Genomic DNA, 18438 nt, shown 5'->3' with positions numbered 1-18438 from the left:
GAAATCTTTCACAATGATGTCATTAGGCAGAGCAGGCAACAGATGGCACACAGACAGCAGAGTTGGGGACAGATATGCAGGGACAGACTGGCAGAGACAGGGAGTCTCAGGTAAGTTTGTTGAGTCTTTGTTTGGCAACATTATGAAAGGTTCTCCATTTTTTTGACTTGTAAAATAGGAACATAATTGGAAAATGCCATGGATACCCCCACTCTCAACTTAAACTGGTGACTGAACTAAGATTTGTTAAAGGCAATGGTATTGCTGTTGTGATTAGTTGTGTAGTTTTGGGTACCGGTAGTTAGGAGTACGGCAAACACCTTATTTCTTTGGTTCCTCAATATACATTTACCATATTACAATGTAGGCTATGTGTTACAGCACTACTTTTGGTGTCCCCCTCAGGAATTGCTCTTGAGAAAATGTAATGTAATTGTCCCCTCCAAAGTTGATATCAGATTTTCGCCCCTGGTAGTATCTTATATTGAGTAAGTTTCCCCCTGGCTTCCCTCATGTTCCTCCCTGAGCTGGACAAGATCTTCAACCAGGTATCATCCTCAATTTCACACTTAAGGTCAGTTTGCCATATTGTTCTGAGGTTTTTACAGTCTTTACTCTGCAGATGACTAAATATTGAGTAAAGAAATTCTGCTTTATGTTTGGGTAATTCCAAATACTCCGCTATTGGGTTATTTCCTGGATTTTGTTGGTAGCCGGTTAATAAACATTCATACTCATATTTCCAGAAATGTCTCGTCTCCCACATCATATTGTTGTACCAAATCTGAGTACGACATTTAAACCTATTCATTGTACAGATCACCTATAGTATGAATTCCTTTCATTAGAAATTATTTCCCGTACACAAACTTCCCTCCTATGTGTAGCCTAGGATTGTGCCACAGTGATGAGTATCCTTTAAGATGTGAAATTCCACATATCTTGTGTAATGTTCTCCACACCTCTTTTGAGTGTAACAAAATTGGGTTAGGAGTTTCAACAGACTTCTCCCCTGTAAAGTGCTGATATTTCTAAACGGTTCACCCGATATGGATGAAAATCCCCTCAAGTTAAAGCTGACATTCGGGACTTTAACCTCATAGTTGTTGTTTGATTTCAAATCTAAACTGTTGAAGTATAGAGCCAAAAGAAGAAAAATAGCTTCACTGTCCCAATAATTCGGGAGGGCACTGAATGGCAACACACGCACGCACCTGCATCTACACTCACAGATATGTCGTCACACACAAAAAGGTAAACACAACCACAGATTCACACGGTGCATATATAACCGTGAGGGGGTGTGGGGGTGTGTTCAGCAGAACTGGTGGGGGGGGGGGTCTGCTCCATTCAAACTCCATCAACCCAGGGGGTGATTAGAAAAGGCCCAGTGTGTCACCTGAATTGACTGATTTGAAGTGGAACTGACCCCTGGTTTCCTGTCCAAGAGTTCAGGGGTCAAACAGGGATGTTGCTGGTAGCTGGGTGGTCCAGTCGGTTTGTGCTTTAGCCAACTCCTCTCAGTGTTCATTCATTGTCATGCCAAACATGTACAGTATGTGTTGACAATGCTACAGCGCAATAGAATGAATAATATGTGTACACAGCGCTTTACATGTAAAGCTGTCTCAAAGGGCATGGATTCAAATGAATTGAAGAGACTAGGAGGCATATATGAAAGATACTCTGTATATTTTACGTTGTATATGCTACTACAGCACACAGTATGGCTTGATTGCATGAAGTCATAGTCACTTAATTCATCATATACTGTATGTCAATGAAACTTTAACATTTTGCACTACGGTACCTCTTTGATGAGGCTGATGAAGCGCGCACCGAAGCGCCAGGGTTTATGGCGGTTGCACTGCAGCGAGCTGACGGTGATCTGCTGCGACTGCTGCACCGCCACAGCCACAACGTGCACCGCGTCGAACATCAGCGCTGCGTCCGTCTGCACAGAGGTAGTTGTGATGTCAGAGCATTATTACATCACGACACAAAAGGTCTCTCTTGCAAAAGAGATTTGATTAAATCTCCATGAGACAACCTGTGTAAAAGGTTACATCAAAATAAAGAGCATTGTTATGTCAGAGCATGATTACATCATATGAGGCATTATGACATCGGATCATTATTAAGAGCTGTGCAGACACAGAGCTATGGGCTGTGGATGTTCACTGAGTACCCACTTGTCCCTCTAGTCAAAGTGGCTAGTGCCTTCATACACAAGGGCGACAGTCGACGGTGACCATAGCAACTAAATAAACAAATATTATCGATGTGCGAAAAGTGAATCGCTATAACATCATAAGCATGCATAAAAAAAGTATTTACATGCAACACAAATCATAAACCCCAAAATAGATTACAAAACAATGATTTGCTAGAGTGGAAAGTTAACTGGTCCTGCTCAACAAAGATGGCACCGCTTCAGAAAAGAGAGCAGTATCCTATTTTCTCCGCCTCGGCTGAGCAGCTTCCAAGGGCCCGAGCACCTCCAATCGCTCCTTCTGGATAGAATTTGGTTCATTGAAAATTAATGGGCCACCACGCCTGTCGCTTTTGTCTGCAAGTGCCCGTAGGCCTACTTCATCGAGGCCATTATGATGTCCGAATACTTATACTTCATAAAAGCCAATAATTGATGGGTTCCCTTGGTATTGTGATGTAGCTGGAACATTATGACAACTTGAAGCATCCCTCAAGAAACATAATGACACACTTATTCCATCAGCAAATGATTCCATTACATTCACTGAATCATAAATCTATTTAAGTGAGAGGGACATGAGCGAATGACATCGTCAAATACACTGCATCATAATGAAAGTACTGTATTCTTGTGCTTCCAGCCACATGTCTTGTGGGCAACCTGGATAATTTAAATAAATTGTAGGACTGCATGGGCTATGTACTGTATACAGTTCACTGCAATTCAGCTCTTAGCTGCAAATGTGTAACATGAGTAAACAAGAAGAAAAAAAAAGAACGTCTGAATCATCCACTTCCCTCTGCATATCTTTTGGAGGACTATCTCTCAGTACTAGAGAGAGACTAGAGAATGAAGAATATCCAGCCAACGACAGCCTTTAGAATAGCCCAGTCGGTGTCGCATCCAATGAGAGAGGCTCTCTTTGGCCGGTCAGCCTGTAACCGTGGAGACTAATGGCTCCTGATAGCTGTGCCCACTCCCTGGAGAGCGAGGGCAGAGCGGGCGCTGCTGCAGATGGCACATGGGCTACAGTGTCAGTCAGCTCCACTCCAAAACGACACACTAAGTACATGCAATGTGGGCACGCTATCATGTTCCCTCTCTGAGTAATACTTTGTCCGTGTATCCTCCTAGATGGGGAGATACACTACAGAGGTAAATGATGTGCTATTGTAAATATGATCTTGTCTGATTGTGGGACCAAATCAGGATGGTTGTGTCTGATTTCATCTTGATATTTAAAGTGACAACATGACACTCCAAAATTATAGTTTTTCAATCCAGCTGTACGCCTCAATCTAAAATGAATGGAAGAGAGAAGCACCATGTGATTTCCAGATTTGTGGTGCGTATCTTTTTAGGGCTGAAGTAGACTTTGTAACCAACAACCCACTGGGCAAAAACTGATTGAATTTCTATGTCATTTCAACAACATAAATGATATGCAAGGAAGTTGAATCGATGTGGAAAACTGATTGGATTTTCAAAAAGTCATCAACGTAAGGGAATATCTTATTTTTTTTCACCTAACTTTTAACTTAAATCCAATGACATGGTTAAAATGTTTGTTGATTTTACGTTGAATTGACATTAGTTGACAACTCAACCAAAACTAAATCAAAACTAGATGTTGAAATGACGTCTGTGCCCAGTCGGAAGGTGTTATGATTACTTGTTATGAATATATGTTGTGAGTTCCAACCCAGGCACTCCATAGCCACACCCATATTCACTTCCTGGTTTGAGTGGAAGGAAGCCATCTTGTCTACAGGTTGTAGTCAGACAGTTTTGTAACTAGGAAACTGTTTATACAGTGTAAACTCTAATGTGCTGTCATTACTCAAAACTTCTGAGGAAACCCATTGCACTTACTATATCTGAGTACAGTTACTTCTTAAAATGATTTTGTAGTCATTAATCAAACCGATAGAGTCACTGTGATCTTGCAGGGCAGGGGTGTCAAACTCATTCCAGGGAGGGCCTAGTGTCTGCAGGTTTTTGTTATTTCCTTTCAATTAAGACCTAGAAAACCAGGTGAGCGGAGTTCCTTACTAATTAGTGACCTTAATTCATCAATCCAGTATGGAGGGCGGAGCGAAAACCAACAGACACTCTGCCCTCTGTGAAATTAGTTTGACACCTGTGCTGTAGGGGGTCCAGATTTGAGTTGTATCAGCGTAAACATTTTGAGTCACGCACCCACTAAGCCATGCCTCCAATATAATTTCCAAGTGTGCCTTTCTGAGTGACTTGTAGAGTTACCACCCATGACTGTATTTGTTTTCAGTCCTGTGGCCTTCACTGAGTTCCTAGGCGAATGTTATCATTATAGTTACACTCTTTATGACAATACATTAAAGATCTCATAAGGCCTTATTTTGAGGCCTAGCTTTAACCGAATACAGTGGCCATGAAACTCATGGTTTACAGGCCACATCAGGCTTGCAAGTTGGGTTGCAAACTTCTTTCCAATAGGGATTTCTAGAAAATCAGGGACATTTACCAGAATTTTGCAACCCTACCTGCAAGTTACATTATGCTGGCTTCCAAAATGATGTGTAATTCCTATTGGAATCCAGCCAGAGTTAAGATATTCAACAGTTGTAAATTCTCTTCACCCGCAACCTGCATTCATAATGACTGCCAGGGTTACAAACAGTGTGAGGAGACTACCTACGCCAATTAAACTGAAACGACCATTTCAGTTACGGGTGCATAAAGCTAATTAAATTATTGGATTAGTTACGTTTGAAATTGATTTTATTTATCTTTGTGTAGCATAAGATAAATCAATCAATCATGCAAAAACACAGATATTCAAAACAATTCCAAAAATCTACCTGCAGTAGAGCACACTGCATTGACTTGGGATTTACAGTGCAGTTTAAAAAGCCTTGGGGTTTACTGTATAGTTTAAAAAAGCTTGGGGTTTACAGTATAGTTTAAAAAAGCTTGGGGTTTACAGTATATTTAAAAAGCCTTGGGGTTTACTGTATAGTTTAAGAAAGCTTGGGGTTTACAGTATAGTTTAAGAAAGCCTTGGGTTTTACAGTATAGTTTAAGAAAGCTTGGGGTTTACTGTATAGTTTAAGAAAGCTTGGGGTTTACAGTATAGTTTAAGAAATATTGGGGTTTACTGTATAGTTTAAGAAATATTGGGGTTTACTGTATAGTTTAAGAAATATTGGGGTTTACTGTATAGTTTAAAAAGCCTTGGGGTTTACAGTGCAGGTTTAAAAAGCCTTGGGGTTTACTGTATAGTTTAAGAAATCTTGGGGTTTACAGTGTATTTAAAAAAAACCTTGGTGTCAACAGTGTAGTTTATAAAAACCTTGGGATTTACAGTGTAGTTTTAAAAGCCTTGAAGTTTACAGTATAGTTTAAAAAAGCGTTTACAGTATAGTTTAAAAAAAGCGTTTACAGTATAGTTTAAAAAAGGCCTACTTATATGTTTGGGGGAGTTTCTCTGTGGACTTTTCATTCCTTTGGATTATTATGAAGACTATCAAGTGAAGAGGACAAATCAATACTTGTTTCATTTCTCACAGCTGGATTATTTGGATGTTTGCTTATTTGTGATTTCTTGGTGGTTTTGGAAGGAACTGAATTGAACAGTTACTTTCATTGGAAGACAGACATTGTTTCTGAACTAAAACAAATATGTGATTTATCATTTTCATTTGTGATTCAGAGACTGAGCGTATTGATTTCAGGGAATTCTGGTTTGATTCTGAATGCTAGCTGAATAATTTCTGAATACAGATTATTCTTTACATGACATCTATGCTCTCCCTTGTTTTTTGAAAAGTGCTGTTGGGTTTAGTGCTAACTAACCTTTATCGTGTCTAATTTCATTTTATACATGATAAACCATAACCCTACCCTTACCCTAACCCCCTAACCTTAACTATATCCCTTACCTAAACCTAGCCCTAACCCTTACCTTAACCATTTTAAATGTCAAATTCAATGGGGTGGCGTCAGTTGGGACGTCCCAAGGATCCCGTTTAGATATTTCCCTCCTGCCTCTACCATATCATATGAACTATTGAAATCATCCACTTCCAAACTCCAATTTAACTGAAGCTATTGAGGGCGTAGCTCCTTGGAGCTGTCAGTGTAAATGGATCTGTCAGAGGAGGGTCAGGCAGAAGGCTGGGGTGAACAGCAGGGAGTCGTCTCAGCCTCGGCACAACTCTGCTACTCTCCTTTTCTAGTTTATCTCTATGGGCACAAAGAATCCCATGTGTTATCTGACAGACAGTTCGAGAAGAGAGGAGAGAGGCGGAGGGAGAGAGATAGGGGGAAGGAGGGAGCAATAGCAATAGAGGGGGAGGGAAGGAGGGAGAGACAGAGAGCGAGAAAGACAGAAGGGCAGAGATATGAGGAGAGAGAAAAGGGAGGAAAAGAGATGGAAAGGATGGGGTAAAAAGAGAGAGTGAGAGAGTCAGCATTCAGCCCCCTGCCAGTCTTCCACTGTCAGCGTTGCTTTGGAGTTTGAGCCCTCTGGTGTCAAAGTCCAGATCAGATGATCTGATATTCATCTGTCCATCTCTCCTCTGTAGCATCCCTGTTGATTCTTTTATCCCCAGAGCTTTGAGAGAGGTCAGTGTTATCTACACAGCCTGTCAATATGTATGTCCCTTTGTTGGCCCTATGTGTTTGTTTGCTTGTTTGCTGGTGTGTGTGGGGAGAGGGGGGGGGACTGTGTTTATGAGTGGTCACAATCACATTGCTGGAAAACTCTACGGCAGTGGCTCGGTATTTTTGCAGCTTGCCTAATTTTTTTACCTTTATTTTACTAGGCAAGTCAGTTAAGAACAAATTCTTATTTTCAATGACAGCCTAGGAAAAGTGGGTTAACTGCCTTGTTCAGGGGCAGAACAACAGATTTTTACTTTGTCAGCTCGGGGATTTGATCTTGCAACCTTTCGGTAACAAGTGCAACGCTCTAACCACTAGGCTACCTGCCGCCCTGCCCTGCCCTGCCCTGCCCTGCCCTGCCCTGCCCTGCCCTGCCCTGCCCTGCCCTGCCCTGCCCTGCCCTGCCCTGCCCTGCCCTGCCCTGCCCTGCCCTGCCCTGCCCCGCCCCGCCCCGCCCCGTACAGTATGTAAACGTGCATTTTTATGGGCTAGTGCTGTTGCAACTGCAACAATGTTTTTGTGTAAACCATGTCAAAGGCTTTACCATGTCAAATGCTTTTTAACTCCATCCATATGACTCAGTTCACTGATAACAGACAGTGTATTCTAGAAATGACCGTATTGCTTTTGAATCAGCACTTTTATTAGAGAGCAATGAACTAAAGTGATACCAGCTGATAGACTAACCTGAAAGTGACAATCTGAGCACCCACTGCCTTTTAAATGACCTGTTGTTACAGAATCCTCTGTACGTATCGTTTCATCCATATCAAAGCTCTTTTGTAAATTGTGGATGTGGAGTGGCGTCTCTCGCTATTGAAACTGGTCGATACACAAACACTCCCCTAGATAAACGTGTCTGTACTTTTTGTAACAATGGTTCCATTGAAACTGAAACTCATGCCTTCCTTTAGTGTAGGTTAAACAACGAAATTAAAGGATGATATTTTTTTGTCAGCTGTCCAGACAAAATACACATTTTTACGGTCGTGAAAATGAAAATAATAAATGATGTGTAATTGGTTTAGGTAACAATAATGTAAATGCCTGCACCAAAACCTGTTTTTAGTGTCTCAAAATTCCATTTGAACAGTCCACAATGTGGTTTAAATAAAAATGTTGTATTTTGTATTATTGTATCATTGTGGAGTGTCACTTAAATACATTTTCCTAACTCTAACTCTAGCTGTCTTCAAGCTCCCATCACTCGCTTTGTCCTAGTCTTATTCCCTATGATCAGAAGCAACATACAAGACATGAAGAATACCTTCCTAATATTGAGCTGCAGGATGACATGGAGTCCCAGAATGAAACAGGAGCAACTGGGAGCTAAAGATACAGCTAAGCGGCTAGCTAACGTTTAGTTGACTACTCAACTCTGATCTATCTTTGGTTTTGGACAGGAACTTATCCTACTACCGGGTCGGAAAATGAAGTATGCTTTCCCTCATTGTTGGAACTAAGGATTAACATTAGCTGGCTAGCTGGAGCTGGGGGCTAGTTCAAACTGTTGACTTTATTTTGGATGCTTGATTTGATTTAATTATTATTATTAAGTACCAGATGTAATAAAATATGGTAATGTCTTCACTCTTTGAACCCCTGGATTTGCAGCAATCATTGGACTACCTAACGTTTTATTGATATTTAAGGTATGTTGAAGTTGGAACGTGATTAGTAGGGGTTGTTGTTGCTAGCTTTTTGGGTGATTAACATGAACCATTTCTTTGTGTCCCTATTTCCCTAAACCACTGTAGCCAGGTTTTATTTTCAAGTTTGGCTGCACAGCTTCACAAGTGTCATTTCTCTTGGTTATATCGCCTTCAATTTTTTTCTGCTTTTTAGTTATTTTGTTTGGATAACCTGATTGGAATAGATTTTATTTAGGAGGGATAGGCCCAAGTTCTGGAGACCTACATAGCTACGTTGTGTGGATGTCACGCTTCTCAGAAACACAGTCTGAAATTGCATTTATGTCCACCCCAGTTTTATCATTGGAATGTGATATAAAACGAGGCAACAGTGTGCATTAGGACCATGCGGACGCCTCCAAGCGGTCGTGTAGGCTGTTTGGAGTGTTTATCCGACTGAAAAAAATAAGACATTTTTATAAATGATGTCCCACTTCTAAAATACAAATATTGCCTGTGACTCTTTCAGAGCATAATACCCTGGTTACCCAAGTGGATGTGAGCTTTAAGGTGACTAAAACAAAACTTTGGCGTTTTAATATGACCCTTCTTCAAAACAAATTGTATGTGGCCCAATTTCAAGCTAAAGTAGTGGAATTCTTAGCAGAAAACAAGGACTCTGTAGAGGACCCAAGGTTTACATGAATGGGTACTAAAGGGTTTATCAGAGACTTCACATCATATATTTTGCATCTCAGCTCAATAAAGCCAGGAATCACAGAATCAAGTTATCGGAGAAACATTTTTAATGACTTGAACAGAATCTGAAAAAGAATTACTCTAATAATGTCAGCAATGATTTGAGGGTGGTTAAACTGAAACTGAATGATTTATTAAGGAGGAGAGCTGAGTTCATCATGCATAGAGTGAGGCAGAACTATTCTTTTTAATGGGAGCAAACCAAGCAGGCTTCTAGTCTTAAAATGTAAAAAGTGAATCTTGTACTTCTATAGAATCTATTCAATCCCCATCTAAAGGCTTACTTTCTGATCCACAGGAAATGAATGCAACATTTCAGTCTTTTTACCAGGAGTTATACACATCTTCTATCCAGTTTGAACCAGACAAATGCAGTTTTTAGATAATCTTGATTTGCCCGTATTGGAGGAGAAGCAATCTGTGGATCTGGGCCGACCAATCTCATTAGAGGAACTGGAGTCAGCACTGAAAGGTGCTAAAAAGGGTAAATCACCTGGACCGGATGGCATTCCACCTCAACTGTTACTATATTTTTGGGGCATTTTAGGACCAGTATTATTGGAGTCAATTCATTCAGCCATCGAGAAGGTATTTTTTTCATAAGCATACTAACTCTGCATTAATCTATCTACTGCCATAGAAAGGTAAAGATCACACAGATTGTGCAACTTATCGTACAATATCTTTAATTAATTCTGAACAAAAATTGTATTAAAAAATGTTGGCGTTACGGATGGAAAGTTATTTGCGTAAAATGATTCAGATGTACCAGTCAGGTTTTATGAGAGGTCGCCTTGCAGCTGACAATGTCAGACGATTAATGCAGGTAATACATGACACACAACAATTGGACACACCGTGTGCTGTGCTGTCTCTACAATAGATGCTGAGAAATACTTTTAACAGGCTTGAATGGCAGTACTTGTGGGCTGCCATTTTGGGAAAATAATTTGACCAAAATGGTTAGTGTGTTATATGCTAACCCTGTTGCTATGGTGTCTAGTATTGTCATACCCTCAGGTCCCTTCCCTATTTTTCGGGGATGGCGACAAGGGGATGGCCTATCCTCAACGTTATACATTCTGTCACTAGAGCCTTTAGCTCTACCTCTAAGGCAGGTAGAGCTAAAGAGGTTTATGAGTTTTGGAGGAAAGTGTTGTACAGTATATTCTCTCTGACATGATTGATGAAACTGTACCCCAGAACCAATTCCGCTGTTGAGAATGCAGCTGAATGAGAAACAGTGAAAAGTTTGGCTGGCTGGGTTGACTGCTGCCCAAAAACTCGTTGTTCAATGCTGGTTGCCACCACCATATAAGGAAATGGATAGCATACTTTCAGGACATAATTATGTTGGAGTTATCCACTGCCCGTATGAATAAAGCCATGGAAAGTAGCTGCCTCAGAAATCTCTAAACTGTTGAATATGATGGACAGTTGAAGTCGGAAGTTTACATACACCTTAGTCAAATACATTTAAACTCAGTTTTTACAATTCCTGATATTTAATCCTAGTAAAAATTCCCTGTCTTAGGTCAGTTAGGATCACCACCACTATTTTAAGAATGTGAAATGTCAGAATAATAGTAGAAAGAATAATTTATTTCAGCTTTTATTTCTTTCATCACATTCCCAGTGGGTCAGAAGTTTACATACACTCAATTAATATTTGGTAGCATTGCATTTAAATTGTTTGACTTGGGTAAAACGTTTCGGGTAGCCTTCCACAAGCTTCCCACAATAAGTTGGGTGAATTTTGGCCCATTCCTCCTGACAGAGCTGGTGTGACTGAGTCAGGTTTTTAGGCCTCCTTGCTCGCACACACTTTTTCAGTTCTGCCCACAAATTTTCTATAGGATTAAGGTCAGGGCTTTGTGATGGCCACTCCAATACCTTAACTTTGTTGTCCTTAAGCCATTTTGCCACAGCTTTGGAAGTATGCTTGGGGTCATTGTCCATTTGGAAGACCCATTTGCGACCAAGCTTTAATGTCTTGAGATGCTGCTTCAATATATCCACATAATTTCCTTTCCTCATGATGCCATCTATTTTGTGAAGTGCACCAGTCCCTCCTGCAGAAAAGCACCCCCACAACATGATGCTGCCATCCCCATGCTTTACGGTTGGGATGGTGTTCTTCGGCTTGCAAGCCTCCCCCTTTTTCCTCCAAACATAACGATGGTCATTATGGCATAACTTCCTGACTGATGTCTGAGATGTTGCTTCAATATTTCCACGTAATTTTGCCATCTATTTTGTGAAGTACACCAGTCCCTCCTGCAGCAAAGCACCCCCACAACATGATGCTGCCACCCCCGTGCTTCATGGTTGGGATGATGTTCTTCGGCTTGCAAGCCTCCCCCTTTTTCTTCCAAACATAACAATGGTCATTATGGCCAAAATGTTCTATTTTTGTTTCATCATACCAGAAAACATTTCTCCAAAAAGTATGATCTTTGTCCCCATGTGCAGTTGCAAACCATAGTCTGGCTTTTTTATGGCGGTTTTGGAGCAGTGGCTTCTTCCTTGCTGAGCGGCCTTTCAGGTAATGTCGATATAGGACTCGTTTTACTGTGGATACAGATACTTTTGTACCTGTTTCCTCCAGCATCTTCACAAGGTTCTTTGCTGTTGTTCTGGGATTGATCTGCACTTTTCGCACCAAAGTACATTCATCTCTAGGAGACAGAACGCGTCTCCTTCCTGAGCGGTATGACAGCTGCGTGGTCCCATGGTGTTAATACTTGTGTACTATTGTTTGTACAGATGAATGTGGTACCTTCAGGCATTTGGAAATTGCTCCCAAATAAGAACCAGACTTGTGGAGGTCTACAACTTTTGTTTCTGAGGTCTTGGCTGATTTCTTTTGATTTTCCCATGATGTCAAGCAAAGAGGCACTGAGTTTGAAGGTAGGCCTTGAAATACATCCACATGTACACCTCCAATTGACTGAAATTATGTCAATTAGCCTATCAGAAGCTTAAAAAGCCATGACATCATTTTCTGTAATTTTCCAAGCTGTTTAAAGGCACAGTCAATGTACGTAAACTTCTGACCCACTGGAATTGTGATACAGTGAATTATAAGTGAAATAATCTGTCTGTAAACAATTGTTGGAAAAATGACTTGTGTCATGCACAAAGTAAATGTCCTAATTGACTTGCCAAAACTATAGTTTGTTAACAATAAATTTGTGGAGTGGTTGAAAAACTAGTTTTAATGACTCCAACCTAAGTGTATGTAAGCTTCTGACTTCAACTGTAGGTGTGTGATGTAAAATGCTTACTTGATGGTGTTCTATTAGCAAATGACTTTGCTGTGTATATTCTAGTGTAGTGTATGTTGTTTATTTTAATTTGCTAAAACCTTTTTCCTAACGTTTTGTACACTCAGTGTATAATCTATAGATATGTGGTTATTGATAGATGTATAACTACAGTAGATGTAAACTGTCCTCTGTGACGTCTTGTATTTTACAGATTCCTGTGATCATTTAGACATTCACATGATGCTGTCGTATCTTTTTTTTTTACCCCTTTTTCTCCCCAATTTCATGGTGTACAATTGGTATTTACAGTCTTGTCTCATTGCTGCAATTCCCGTACGGACTCAGGAGAGGCGAAGGTCGAGAGCCGTGTGTCTTCTGAAACACAACCCAACCAAGTCGCACTGCTTCTTGACATAATGCCCACTTCACCCTGAAGCCAGCCTCACCAATGTGTCAGAGGAAACACCGTACACCTGGTGACCGTGTCAGCGTGCACTGCGCCCGGCCTGCCACAAGAGTCGCTAGGAGCCCTCCCCTAACCCGGACGACGCTGGGTCAATTGTGCGCCGCCCCATGTGTATCCCGGTCGCGGCCAGCTGCGACAGAGCCTGGACTCAAACCCAGAATCTCTAGTGGCACAGCTAGCACTGCGATGCAGTGCCTTAGACCACTGTGCCACTCGGGAGGCCAAGATGCTGTCATATCTTTATATCCATCTCTGTGGTGGAAGAAAAAAAACACGACATCAAGCGAGATGAGAAAGACATCTTTTGCATCACAAATGACACCCTATTCCCTACATTGTTCCCTGAGCCATATGGGCCTTGGCCAAAAGTAGTGCACTATGTAAACGATAGGGTGTAATTTGGGATTTATTCAGGATTGTGAGGAAAAAATTAGAGATGATGGGTCATATCTCTCGCAGATGATTGCATTCAGATTAAAAACAATCCAGGAGCAATATTGATATATATTACAGAGAGCCTTGCTATGAGGTTCTGTGGGGCCCTTTAAATGCTGATGTGGCCCACTGGGGACACAGAGGCACAGCGAGGAGAGAGAGAGGTTTAGAATAACGCTAGCTAGATACGACCCAACCCCATCCTTTGTTCTGCTTGTTTCACTAATCTTTCTCTCTTTTTATGTGCCTATGTACAGTAGCTTCCTCCCTCTCTCTCTCTGTACCTCTGTGACAGCAATTCTTTCATTCTCTCTGTCTGTCTCTCTCTCTCTCTGTACCTCTGTGACAGCAATTATTTTATTCTCTCTGTCTCTTTATCTCTCCTCCACTCTCTTTTTGCCAACAAGCTCTCACAATCTCACGTCAGAATTAGACGTTCATCCATGTTTCTCAAACGTCAAATTTCGAAGTTGTTCCAAATGTTTCATGATACAACACAGACACACATCAGTGCATGGCTCAAAGTCCTGGGAAAACGTGTCCCTCCTTTTGCGTAATGCTTCCATCCGTGGACATATCAATAGAATAGCTGAGCAGACAATGCAATGCTCTCATATAAGCTCACGTCACTCACCGATGGGGCCAATGGGAATTCAATTAATTCAAACCTGATTAGCCAGTTTCCAGTTATAGCGCAGAGTTTCCTCAGTGCAGTGTAACCAGTCTTGGCTTGGGTCTACCGTTTCAATGGGACTATGGTTTCTTGGCTGTTCCCACTGAGGATAAACAACTAGACAGCCATTTTGGGGACTTCCTGGGGCTTTGGCATAATTTCCTATGTTTGGGTGAGGCTAGCATGTCTGGGGGATTTGTGTCTCTAAAATGCCTCTCTCTCTCTCTCTCTCTCTCTCTCTCTCTCTCTCTCTCTCTCTCTCTCTCTCTCTCTCTCTCTCTATTTCCTTTTCTCTCTCTCTTCCTCTTTCACTCTCTCTTATAGGATTCAGCTCATTACACCTTGTTCAGCTCTCCCAAGATGAAGGGAGGAGGAAGGGATGAGGAAGTGATGAGGAAGTGATGAGGAAGGGAAGAGGAAGTGATGAGGAAGGGAGGAGGAAGGGATGAGGAAGGGAAGAGGAAGTGATGAGGAAGGGAGGAGGAAGGGAGGAGGAAGGGAGGAGGAAGGGAAGAGGAAGGGAAGAGGAAGGGATGAGGAAGGGAGGAGGAAGGGATGAGGAAGGGATGAGGAAGGGAGGAGGAAGGGAGGAGGAAGGGATGAGGAAGGGAAGAGGAAGGGAGGAGGAAGGGATGAGGAAGTGATGAGGAAGGGATGAGTTTAGGGAAGGGGAAGGGATGAGGAAGGGATGAGTGTGAACATCTACTCTGATCTAGAGTCCTGCACAGCACGGGTTAGTTTTATTGAGTCGCACCCACCCGCGCCGACCACATAAATGCTGAGCCCTACCCGATATCCGACATCAGGACAGATTTTATTCTGAAACCCAGAAGTGTTCCGAGAGCCGATCCGTGACCTGCCAAATAACCATTTATTCAACAATTGTTTTTATGACTCCAAAATAGAAGGCTATTTCCCTTCCCTGCATTAAGACATTTGTCTGCATGTCTATCAACATTTGGATTAAAGGAAACCATGCCAGGAATTAAGAACGATAGGCCTATCTTCAGTCTCTCTCTCTCTCTCTTTCCTTCTCTCTCTCTCTCTCTCTCTCTCTCTCTCTCTCTCTCTCTCTCTCTCTTTCCTTCCCTCTCTCTCTTTCCTTCCTTCTCTCTTTCCTTCCTTCTCTCTCTCTCTCTCTCTCTCTCGTTCCTTCTTTCCATCCTTCCTTCCTTCCCTCTCTCTCTCTCTCTCTCTTTCCTTCTCTCTCTCTCTCTCTCTCTCTCTCTCTCTCTCTCTCTCTCTCTCTCTCTGTCTCTCTCTCTCCATCCCTTGTCCTACGTTTTTCCAAGACCCACTGTCCCTGTCAGAAACTGAACTGAGCATGCTGGTGGCGTGCCAAATGGCACCCTATTCCCTGCATAGTGCACTACCCTATTCCCTACATAGTCCACTACCCTATTCCCTATATAGTGCACTACCCTATTCCCTACATAGTCCACTACCCTATTCCCTACATAGTCCACTACCCTATTGCCTACATAGTGCACTACCCTATTCCCTACATAGTCCACTACCCTACTGCCTACATAGTGCCCTACCCTATTCCCTACATAGTCCACGACCCTATTCCCTACATAGTGCACTACCCTATTCCCTACATAGTCCACTACTCGGGGCTCTGGTTAACAGTAGATCACTATGTAGAGAATAGGGTGCCATTTGGGGCACAGACACTATTCATTTTACAGCTCTCCAAAACAAGACATTTTACTGACTAATACAAATGTACAATTTGTACTTTGCCCTTTCTAGAGCCACACACACACACACACACACACACACACACACACACACACACACACACACACACACACACACACACACACACACACACACACACACACACACACACACAGTCCTGTACAGGTAACCTTCTGGACACACACAATTCAGTCCCATTCAAAATCATATTTTCCCTAACCCTACCCCCTACCCTAACCCTAACCCATACTCTTACCCTTACCCTAATCCTAACCCTTTCCATTACCCTAAACTTAACCCTAAACCTAACCCTAATACTAAACCTAACCCTAGCTCCCAACCCCAACCCTAACCCTAAAACGAACCCTAACCCTAGCTCCTAACCCTAAAACTAACCCTAACCCTAGCTCCTAACCCTAAAACTAACCCTAACCCTAAGCTCCTAACCCTAAAACTAACTCTAGCTCCTAACCCTTAACGTAATTCTAACCCTAACACTAATTCTAACCTTAACCCTAAACCCCCTAGAAATAGCATTTGACCTTGTGGGGTCTAACAAAATGTGGTCCCCACAAGAATAGTTAAACACGTCCACAGACACATATACTGTTCACAAACACACACAAACACACACTAACACACACACACTCTTGTCAGCCAGCTCTGTGGGGTTTTGTATTTCCCCTGCTCCAAATGAGGAAACTCCATGTGACTAAGACAGATGAGGCATGTGGGGTTAGCTTGTGAGACGAGCCCTCAGTGTGTGTGTGTGTGTGTGTGTGTGTCTGTGTGTGTGTGTGTGTGTGTGTGTGTGTGTGTGTGTCTGCATCCCCCATCCTCCTCCACCACATCAGTATTCTCACCCAGTCCACACCTGGGTGCATAATTCCATCATTTCTGACATGACCCCCTCCTGCCCCGTGTGTGTGTTTGTGTGTATGTGAGAATTACTGTATAATGGTGTGTGTGTGTGTGTTTGTGTTTATACATATCATATACATCTGATTAACACTAATGAGATCATTGCCGAACTTATTCACATTGATACAGAGCCTTCAGAAAGTATTCACACACCTTGACTTTTTCCACATTTTGTTGTGTTACAGCCTGAAATGTAAAATTGATTAAATTGAGATGGGGTTTTTTGTCACTGTCCTATACACAATACCCCATAATGTCAAAGTGGAATTATGTTAAAACATTTTTTTCGAAAATTCCTAAAAAATGAAAAGCTGAAATGCCTCAACCTCTTTTTTAAGCCTAAATATGTTCAGGAGTACAAATGTGATTAACAAGTCACATAACAAGTTGCCTGGTGTCACGACGTGTGCAACTGGTTGAAGGTAAGTCAGATGCAGGAGAGCAGAGTTGAGTGATAACAGGCGCACTTTATTCATGCCCAAGGAAAACAGCGATAACGCCCAAAGTACACAAACGGTACAATAAACAAAACACACGGGTCAAACACATACCCAGCGCAAACCAGCCTGATGCGAATCACATGTAACACACAAACAATTCCACACACAGACATGGGGGGAACAGAGGGTAATATACATTAGGTCAGATGAGGGAATGTGAACCAGGTGTGCGGAAAACCAAGACAAAACAAATGGAAAATGAAAGGTGGAGCGGCGATGGCTAGAAGACCGGTGACGTCGATCGCCGAACGCCGCCCGAACAAGGAGAGGGACCGACTTCGGCGGAAGTCGTGACACCTGGACTCACTCTGTGCACAATAATAGTGTTTAACATGCATTTTTATTGACTATCTCATCTCTGTACCACACACATACAATTATCTGTAAGAGCCCTCAGTTGAGCTGTGAATTTCAAACACAGATTCAACCACAAAGACCAGGGAGGTTTTCCAATGCCTCCCAAAGAAGGGCACCTATTGGTAGATGGTTAAAAATATAAAAATCTGACATTGAATATACCTTTGAGCATGGTGAAGTTATTAATTACACTTTAACCTGTCTGGGCTAGGGGGCAGTATTTTCACGGCCGGATGAAAAACGTACCCAATTTAAACAGGTTACTACTCTGGCCCATAAACTAGAATATGCATATTATTAGTAGATTTGGATAGAAAACACTCTGAAGTTTCTAAAACTGTTTGAATGGTGTCTGTGAGTATAACAGAACTCATATGGCAGGCAAAAACCTGAGAAAAATACAACCAGGAAATGAAAATCTGGTGCCTGTAGTTTTTTCAAGTGATTGCCTATCTAACACACAGTGAGCTAGGGTTCATTTTGCACTTCCTAAGGCTTCCACTAGATGTCAACAGTCTTTAGAACGTTGTTTGAGGCTTCTATGGTGAACAGAGAGCCAACAAAGGAAGTTGGAAGTTGTTGACCCAGGGAAGGACATCAGTTCATTGGCGCACATTCACGTGAGAGTTAGCTGTGTTCCAAAACATTTTTTCAAGACAATGGAATCGTCCGGTTGGAATATTACTGAAGTTTCACGTTAAAATGGCCCTAAAGATTGATGCTATACAACGTTTGACATGTTTGAACGAACGTAAATATAACTTTTTTTGACTTTTCGTCGTGACATTTTCCTCGTGCGTCCTACATTTTGAGTAGCTTACTGAACGCGCGAACAACATGGAGTTATTTGGACATAAATTATGA

The 18438-nt window shown here is 41.9% G+C and overlaps 1 protein-coding gene across 1 annotated transcript in view; it reads right to left on the bottom strand.

Moving 5' to 3' along the window:
* Positions 1-18438, bottom strand: part of LOC115175059 (glutamate receptor ionotropic, kainate 2) — a 150494-nt gene that overhangs the window by 60757 nt on the left and 71299 nt on the right. Inside the window, exon 8 of the mRNA XM_029734217.1 lies at positions 1811-1954. Coding sequence (XP_029590077.1) covers positions 1811-1954 — 144 coding nt within the window. The remainder of the gene's footprint in view (positions 1-1810; positions 1955-18438) is intronic.

This window comes from Salmo trutta, chromosome 35 (assembly GCF_901001165.1).
Source record: "Salmo trutta chromosome 35, fSalTru1.1, whole genome shotgun sequence".
Taxonomy (NCBI): domain Eukaryota; kingdom Metazoa; phylum Chordata; class Actinopteri; order Salmoniformes; family Salmonidae; genus Salmo; species Salmo trutta.
Note: the sequence above shows the minus strand (reverse complement) of the source record. Positions and strands in the feature narration are given on the sequence as shown.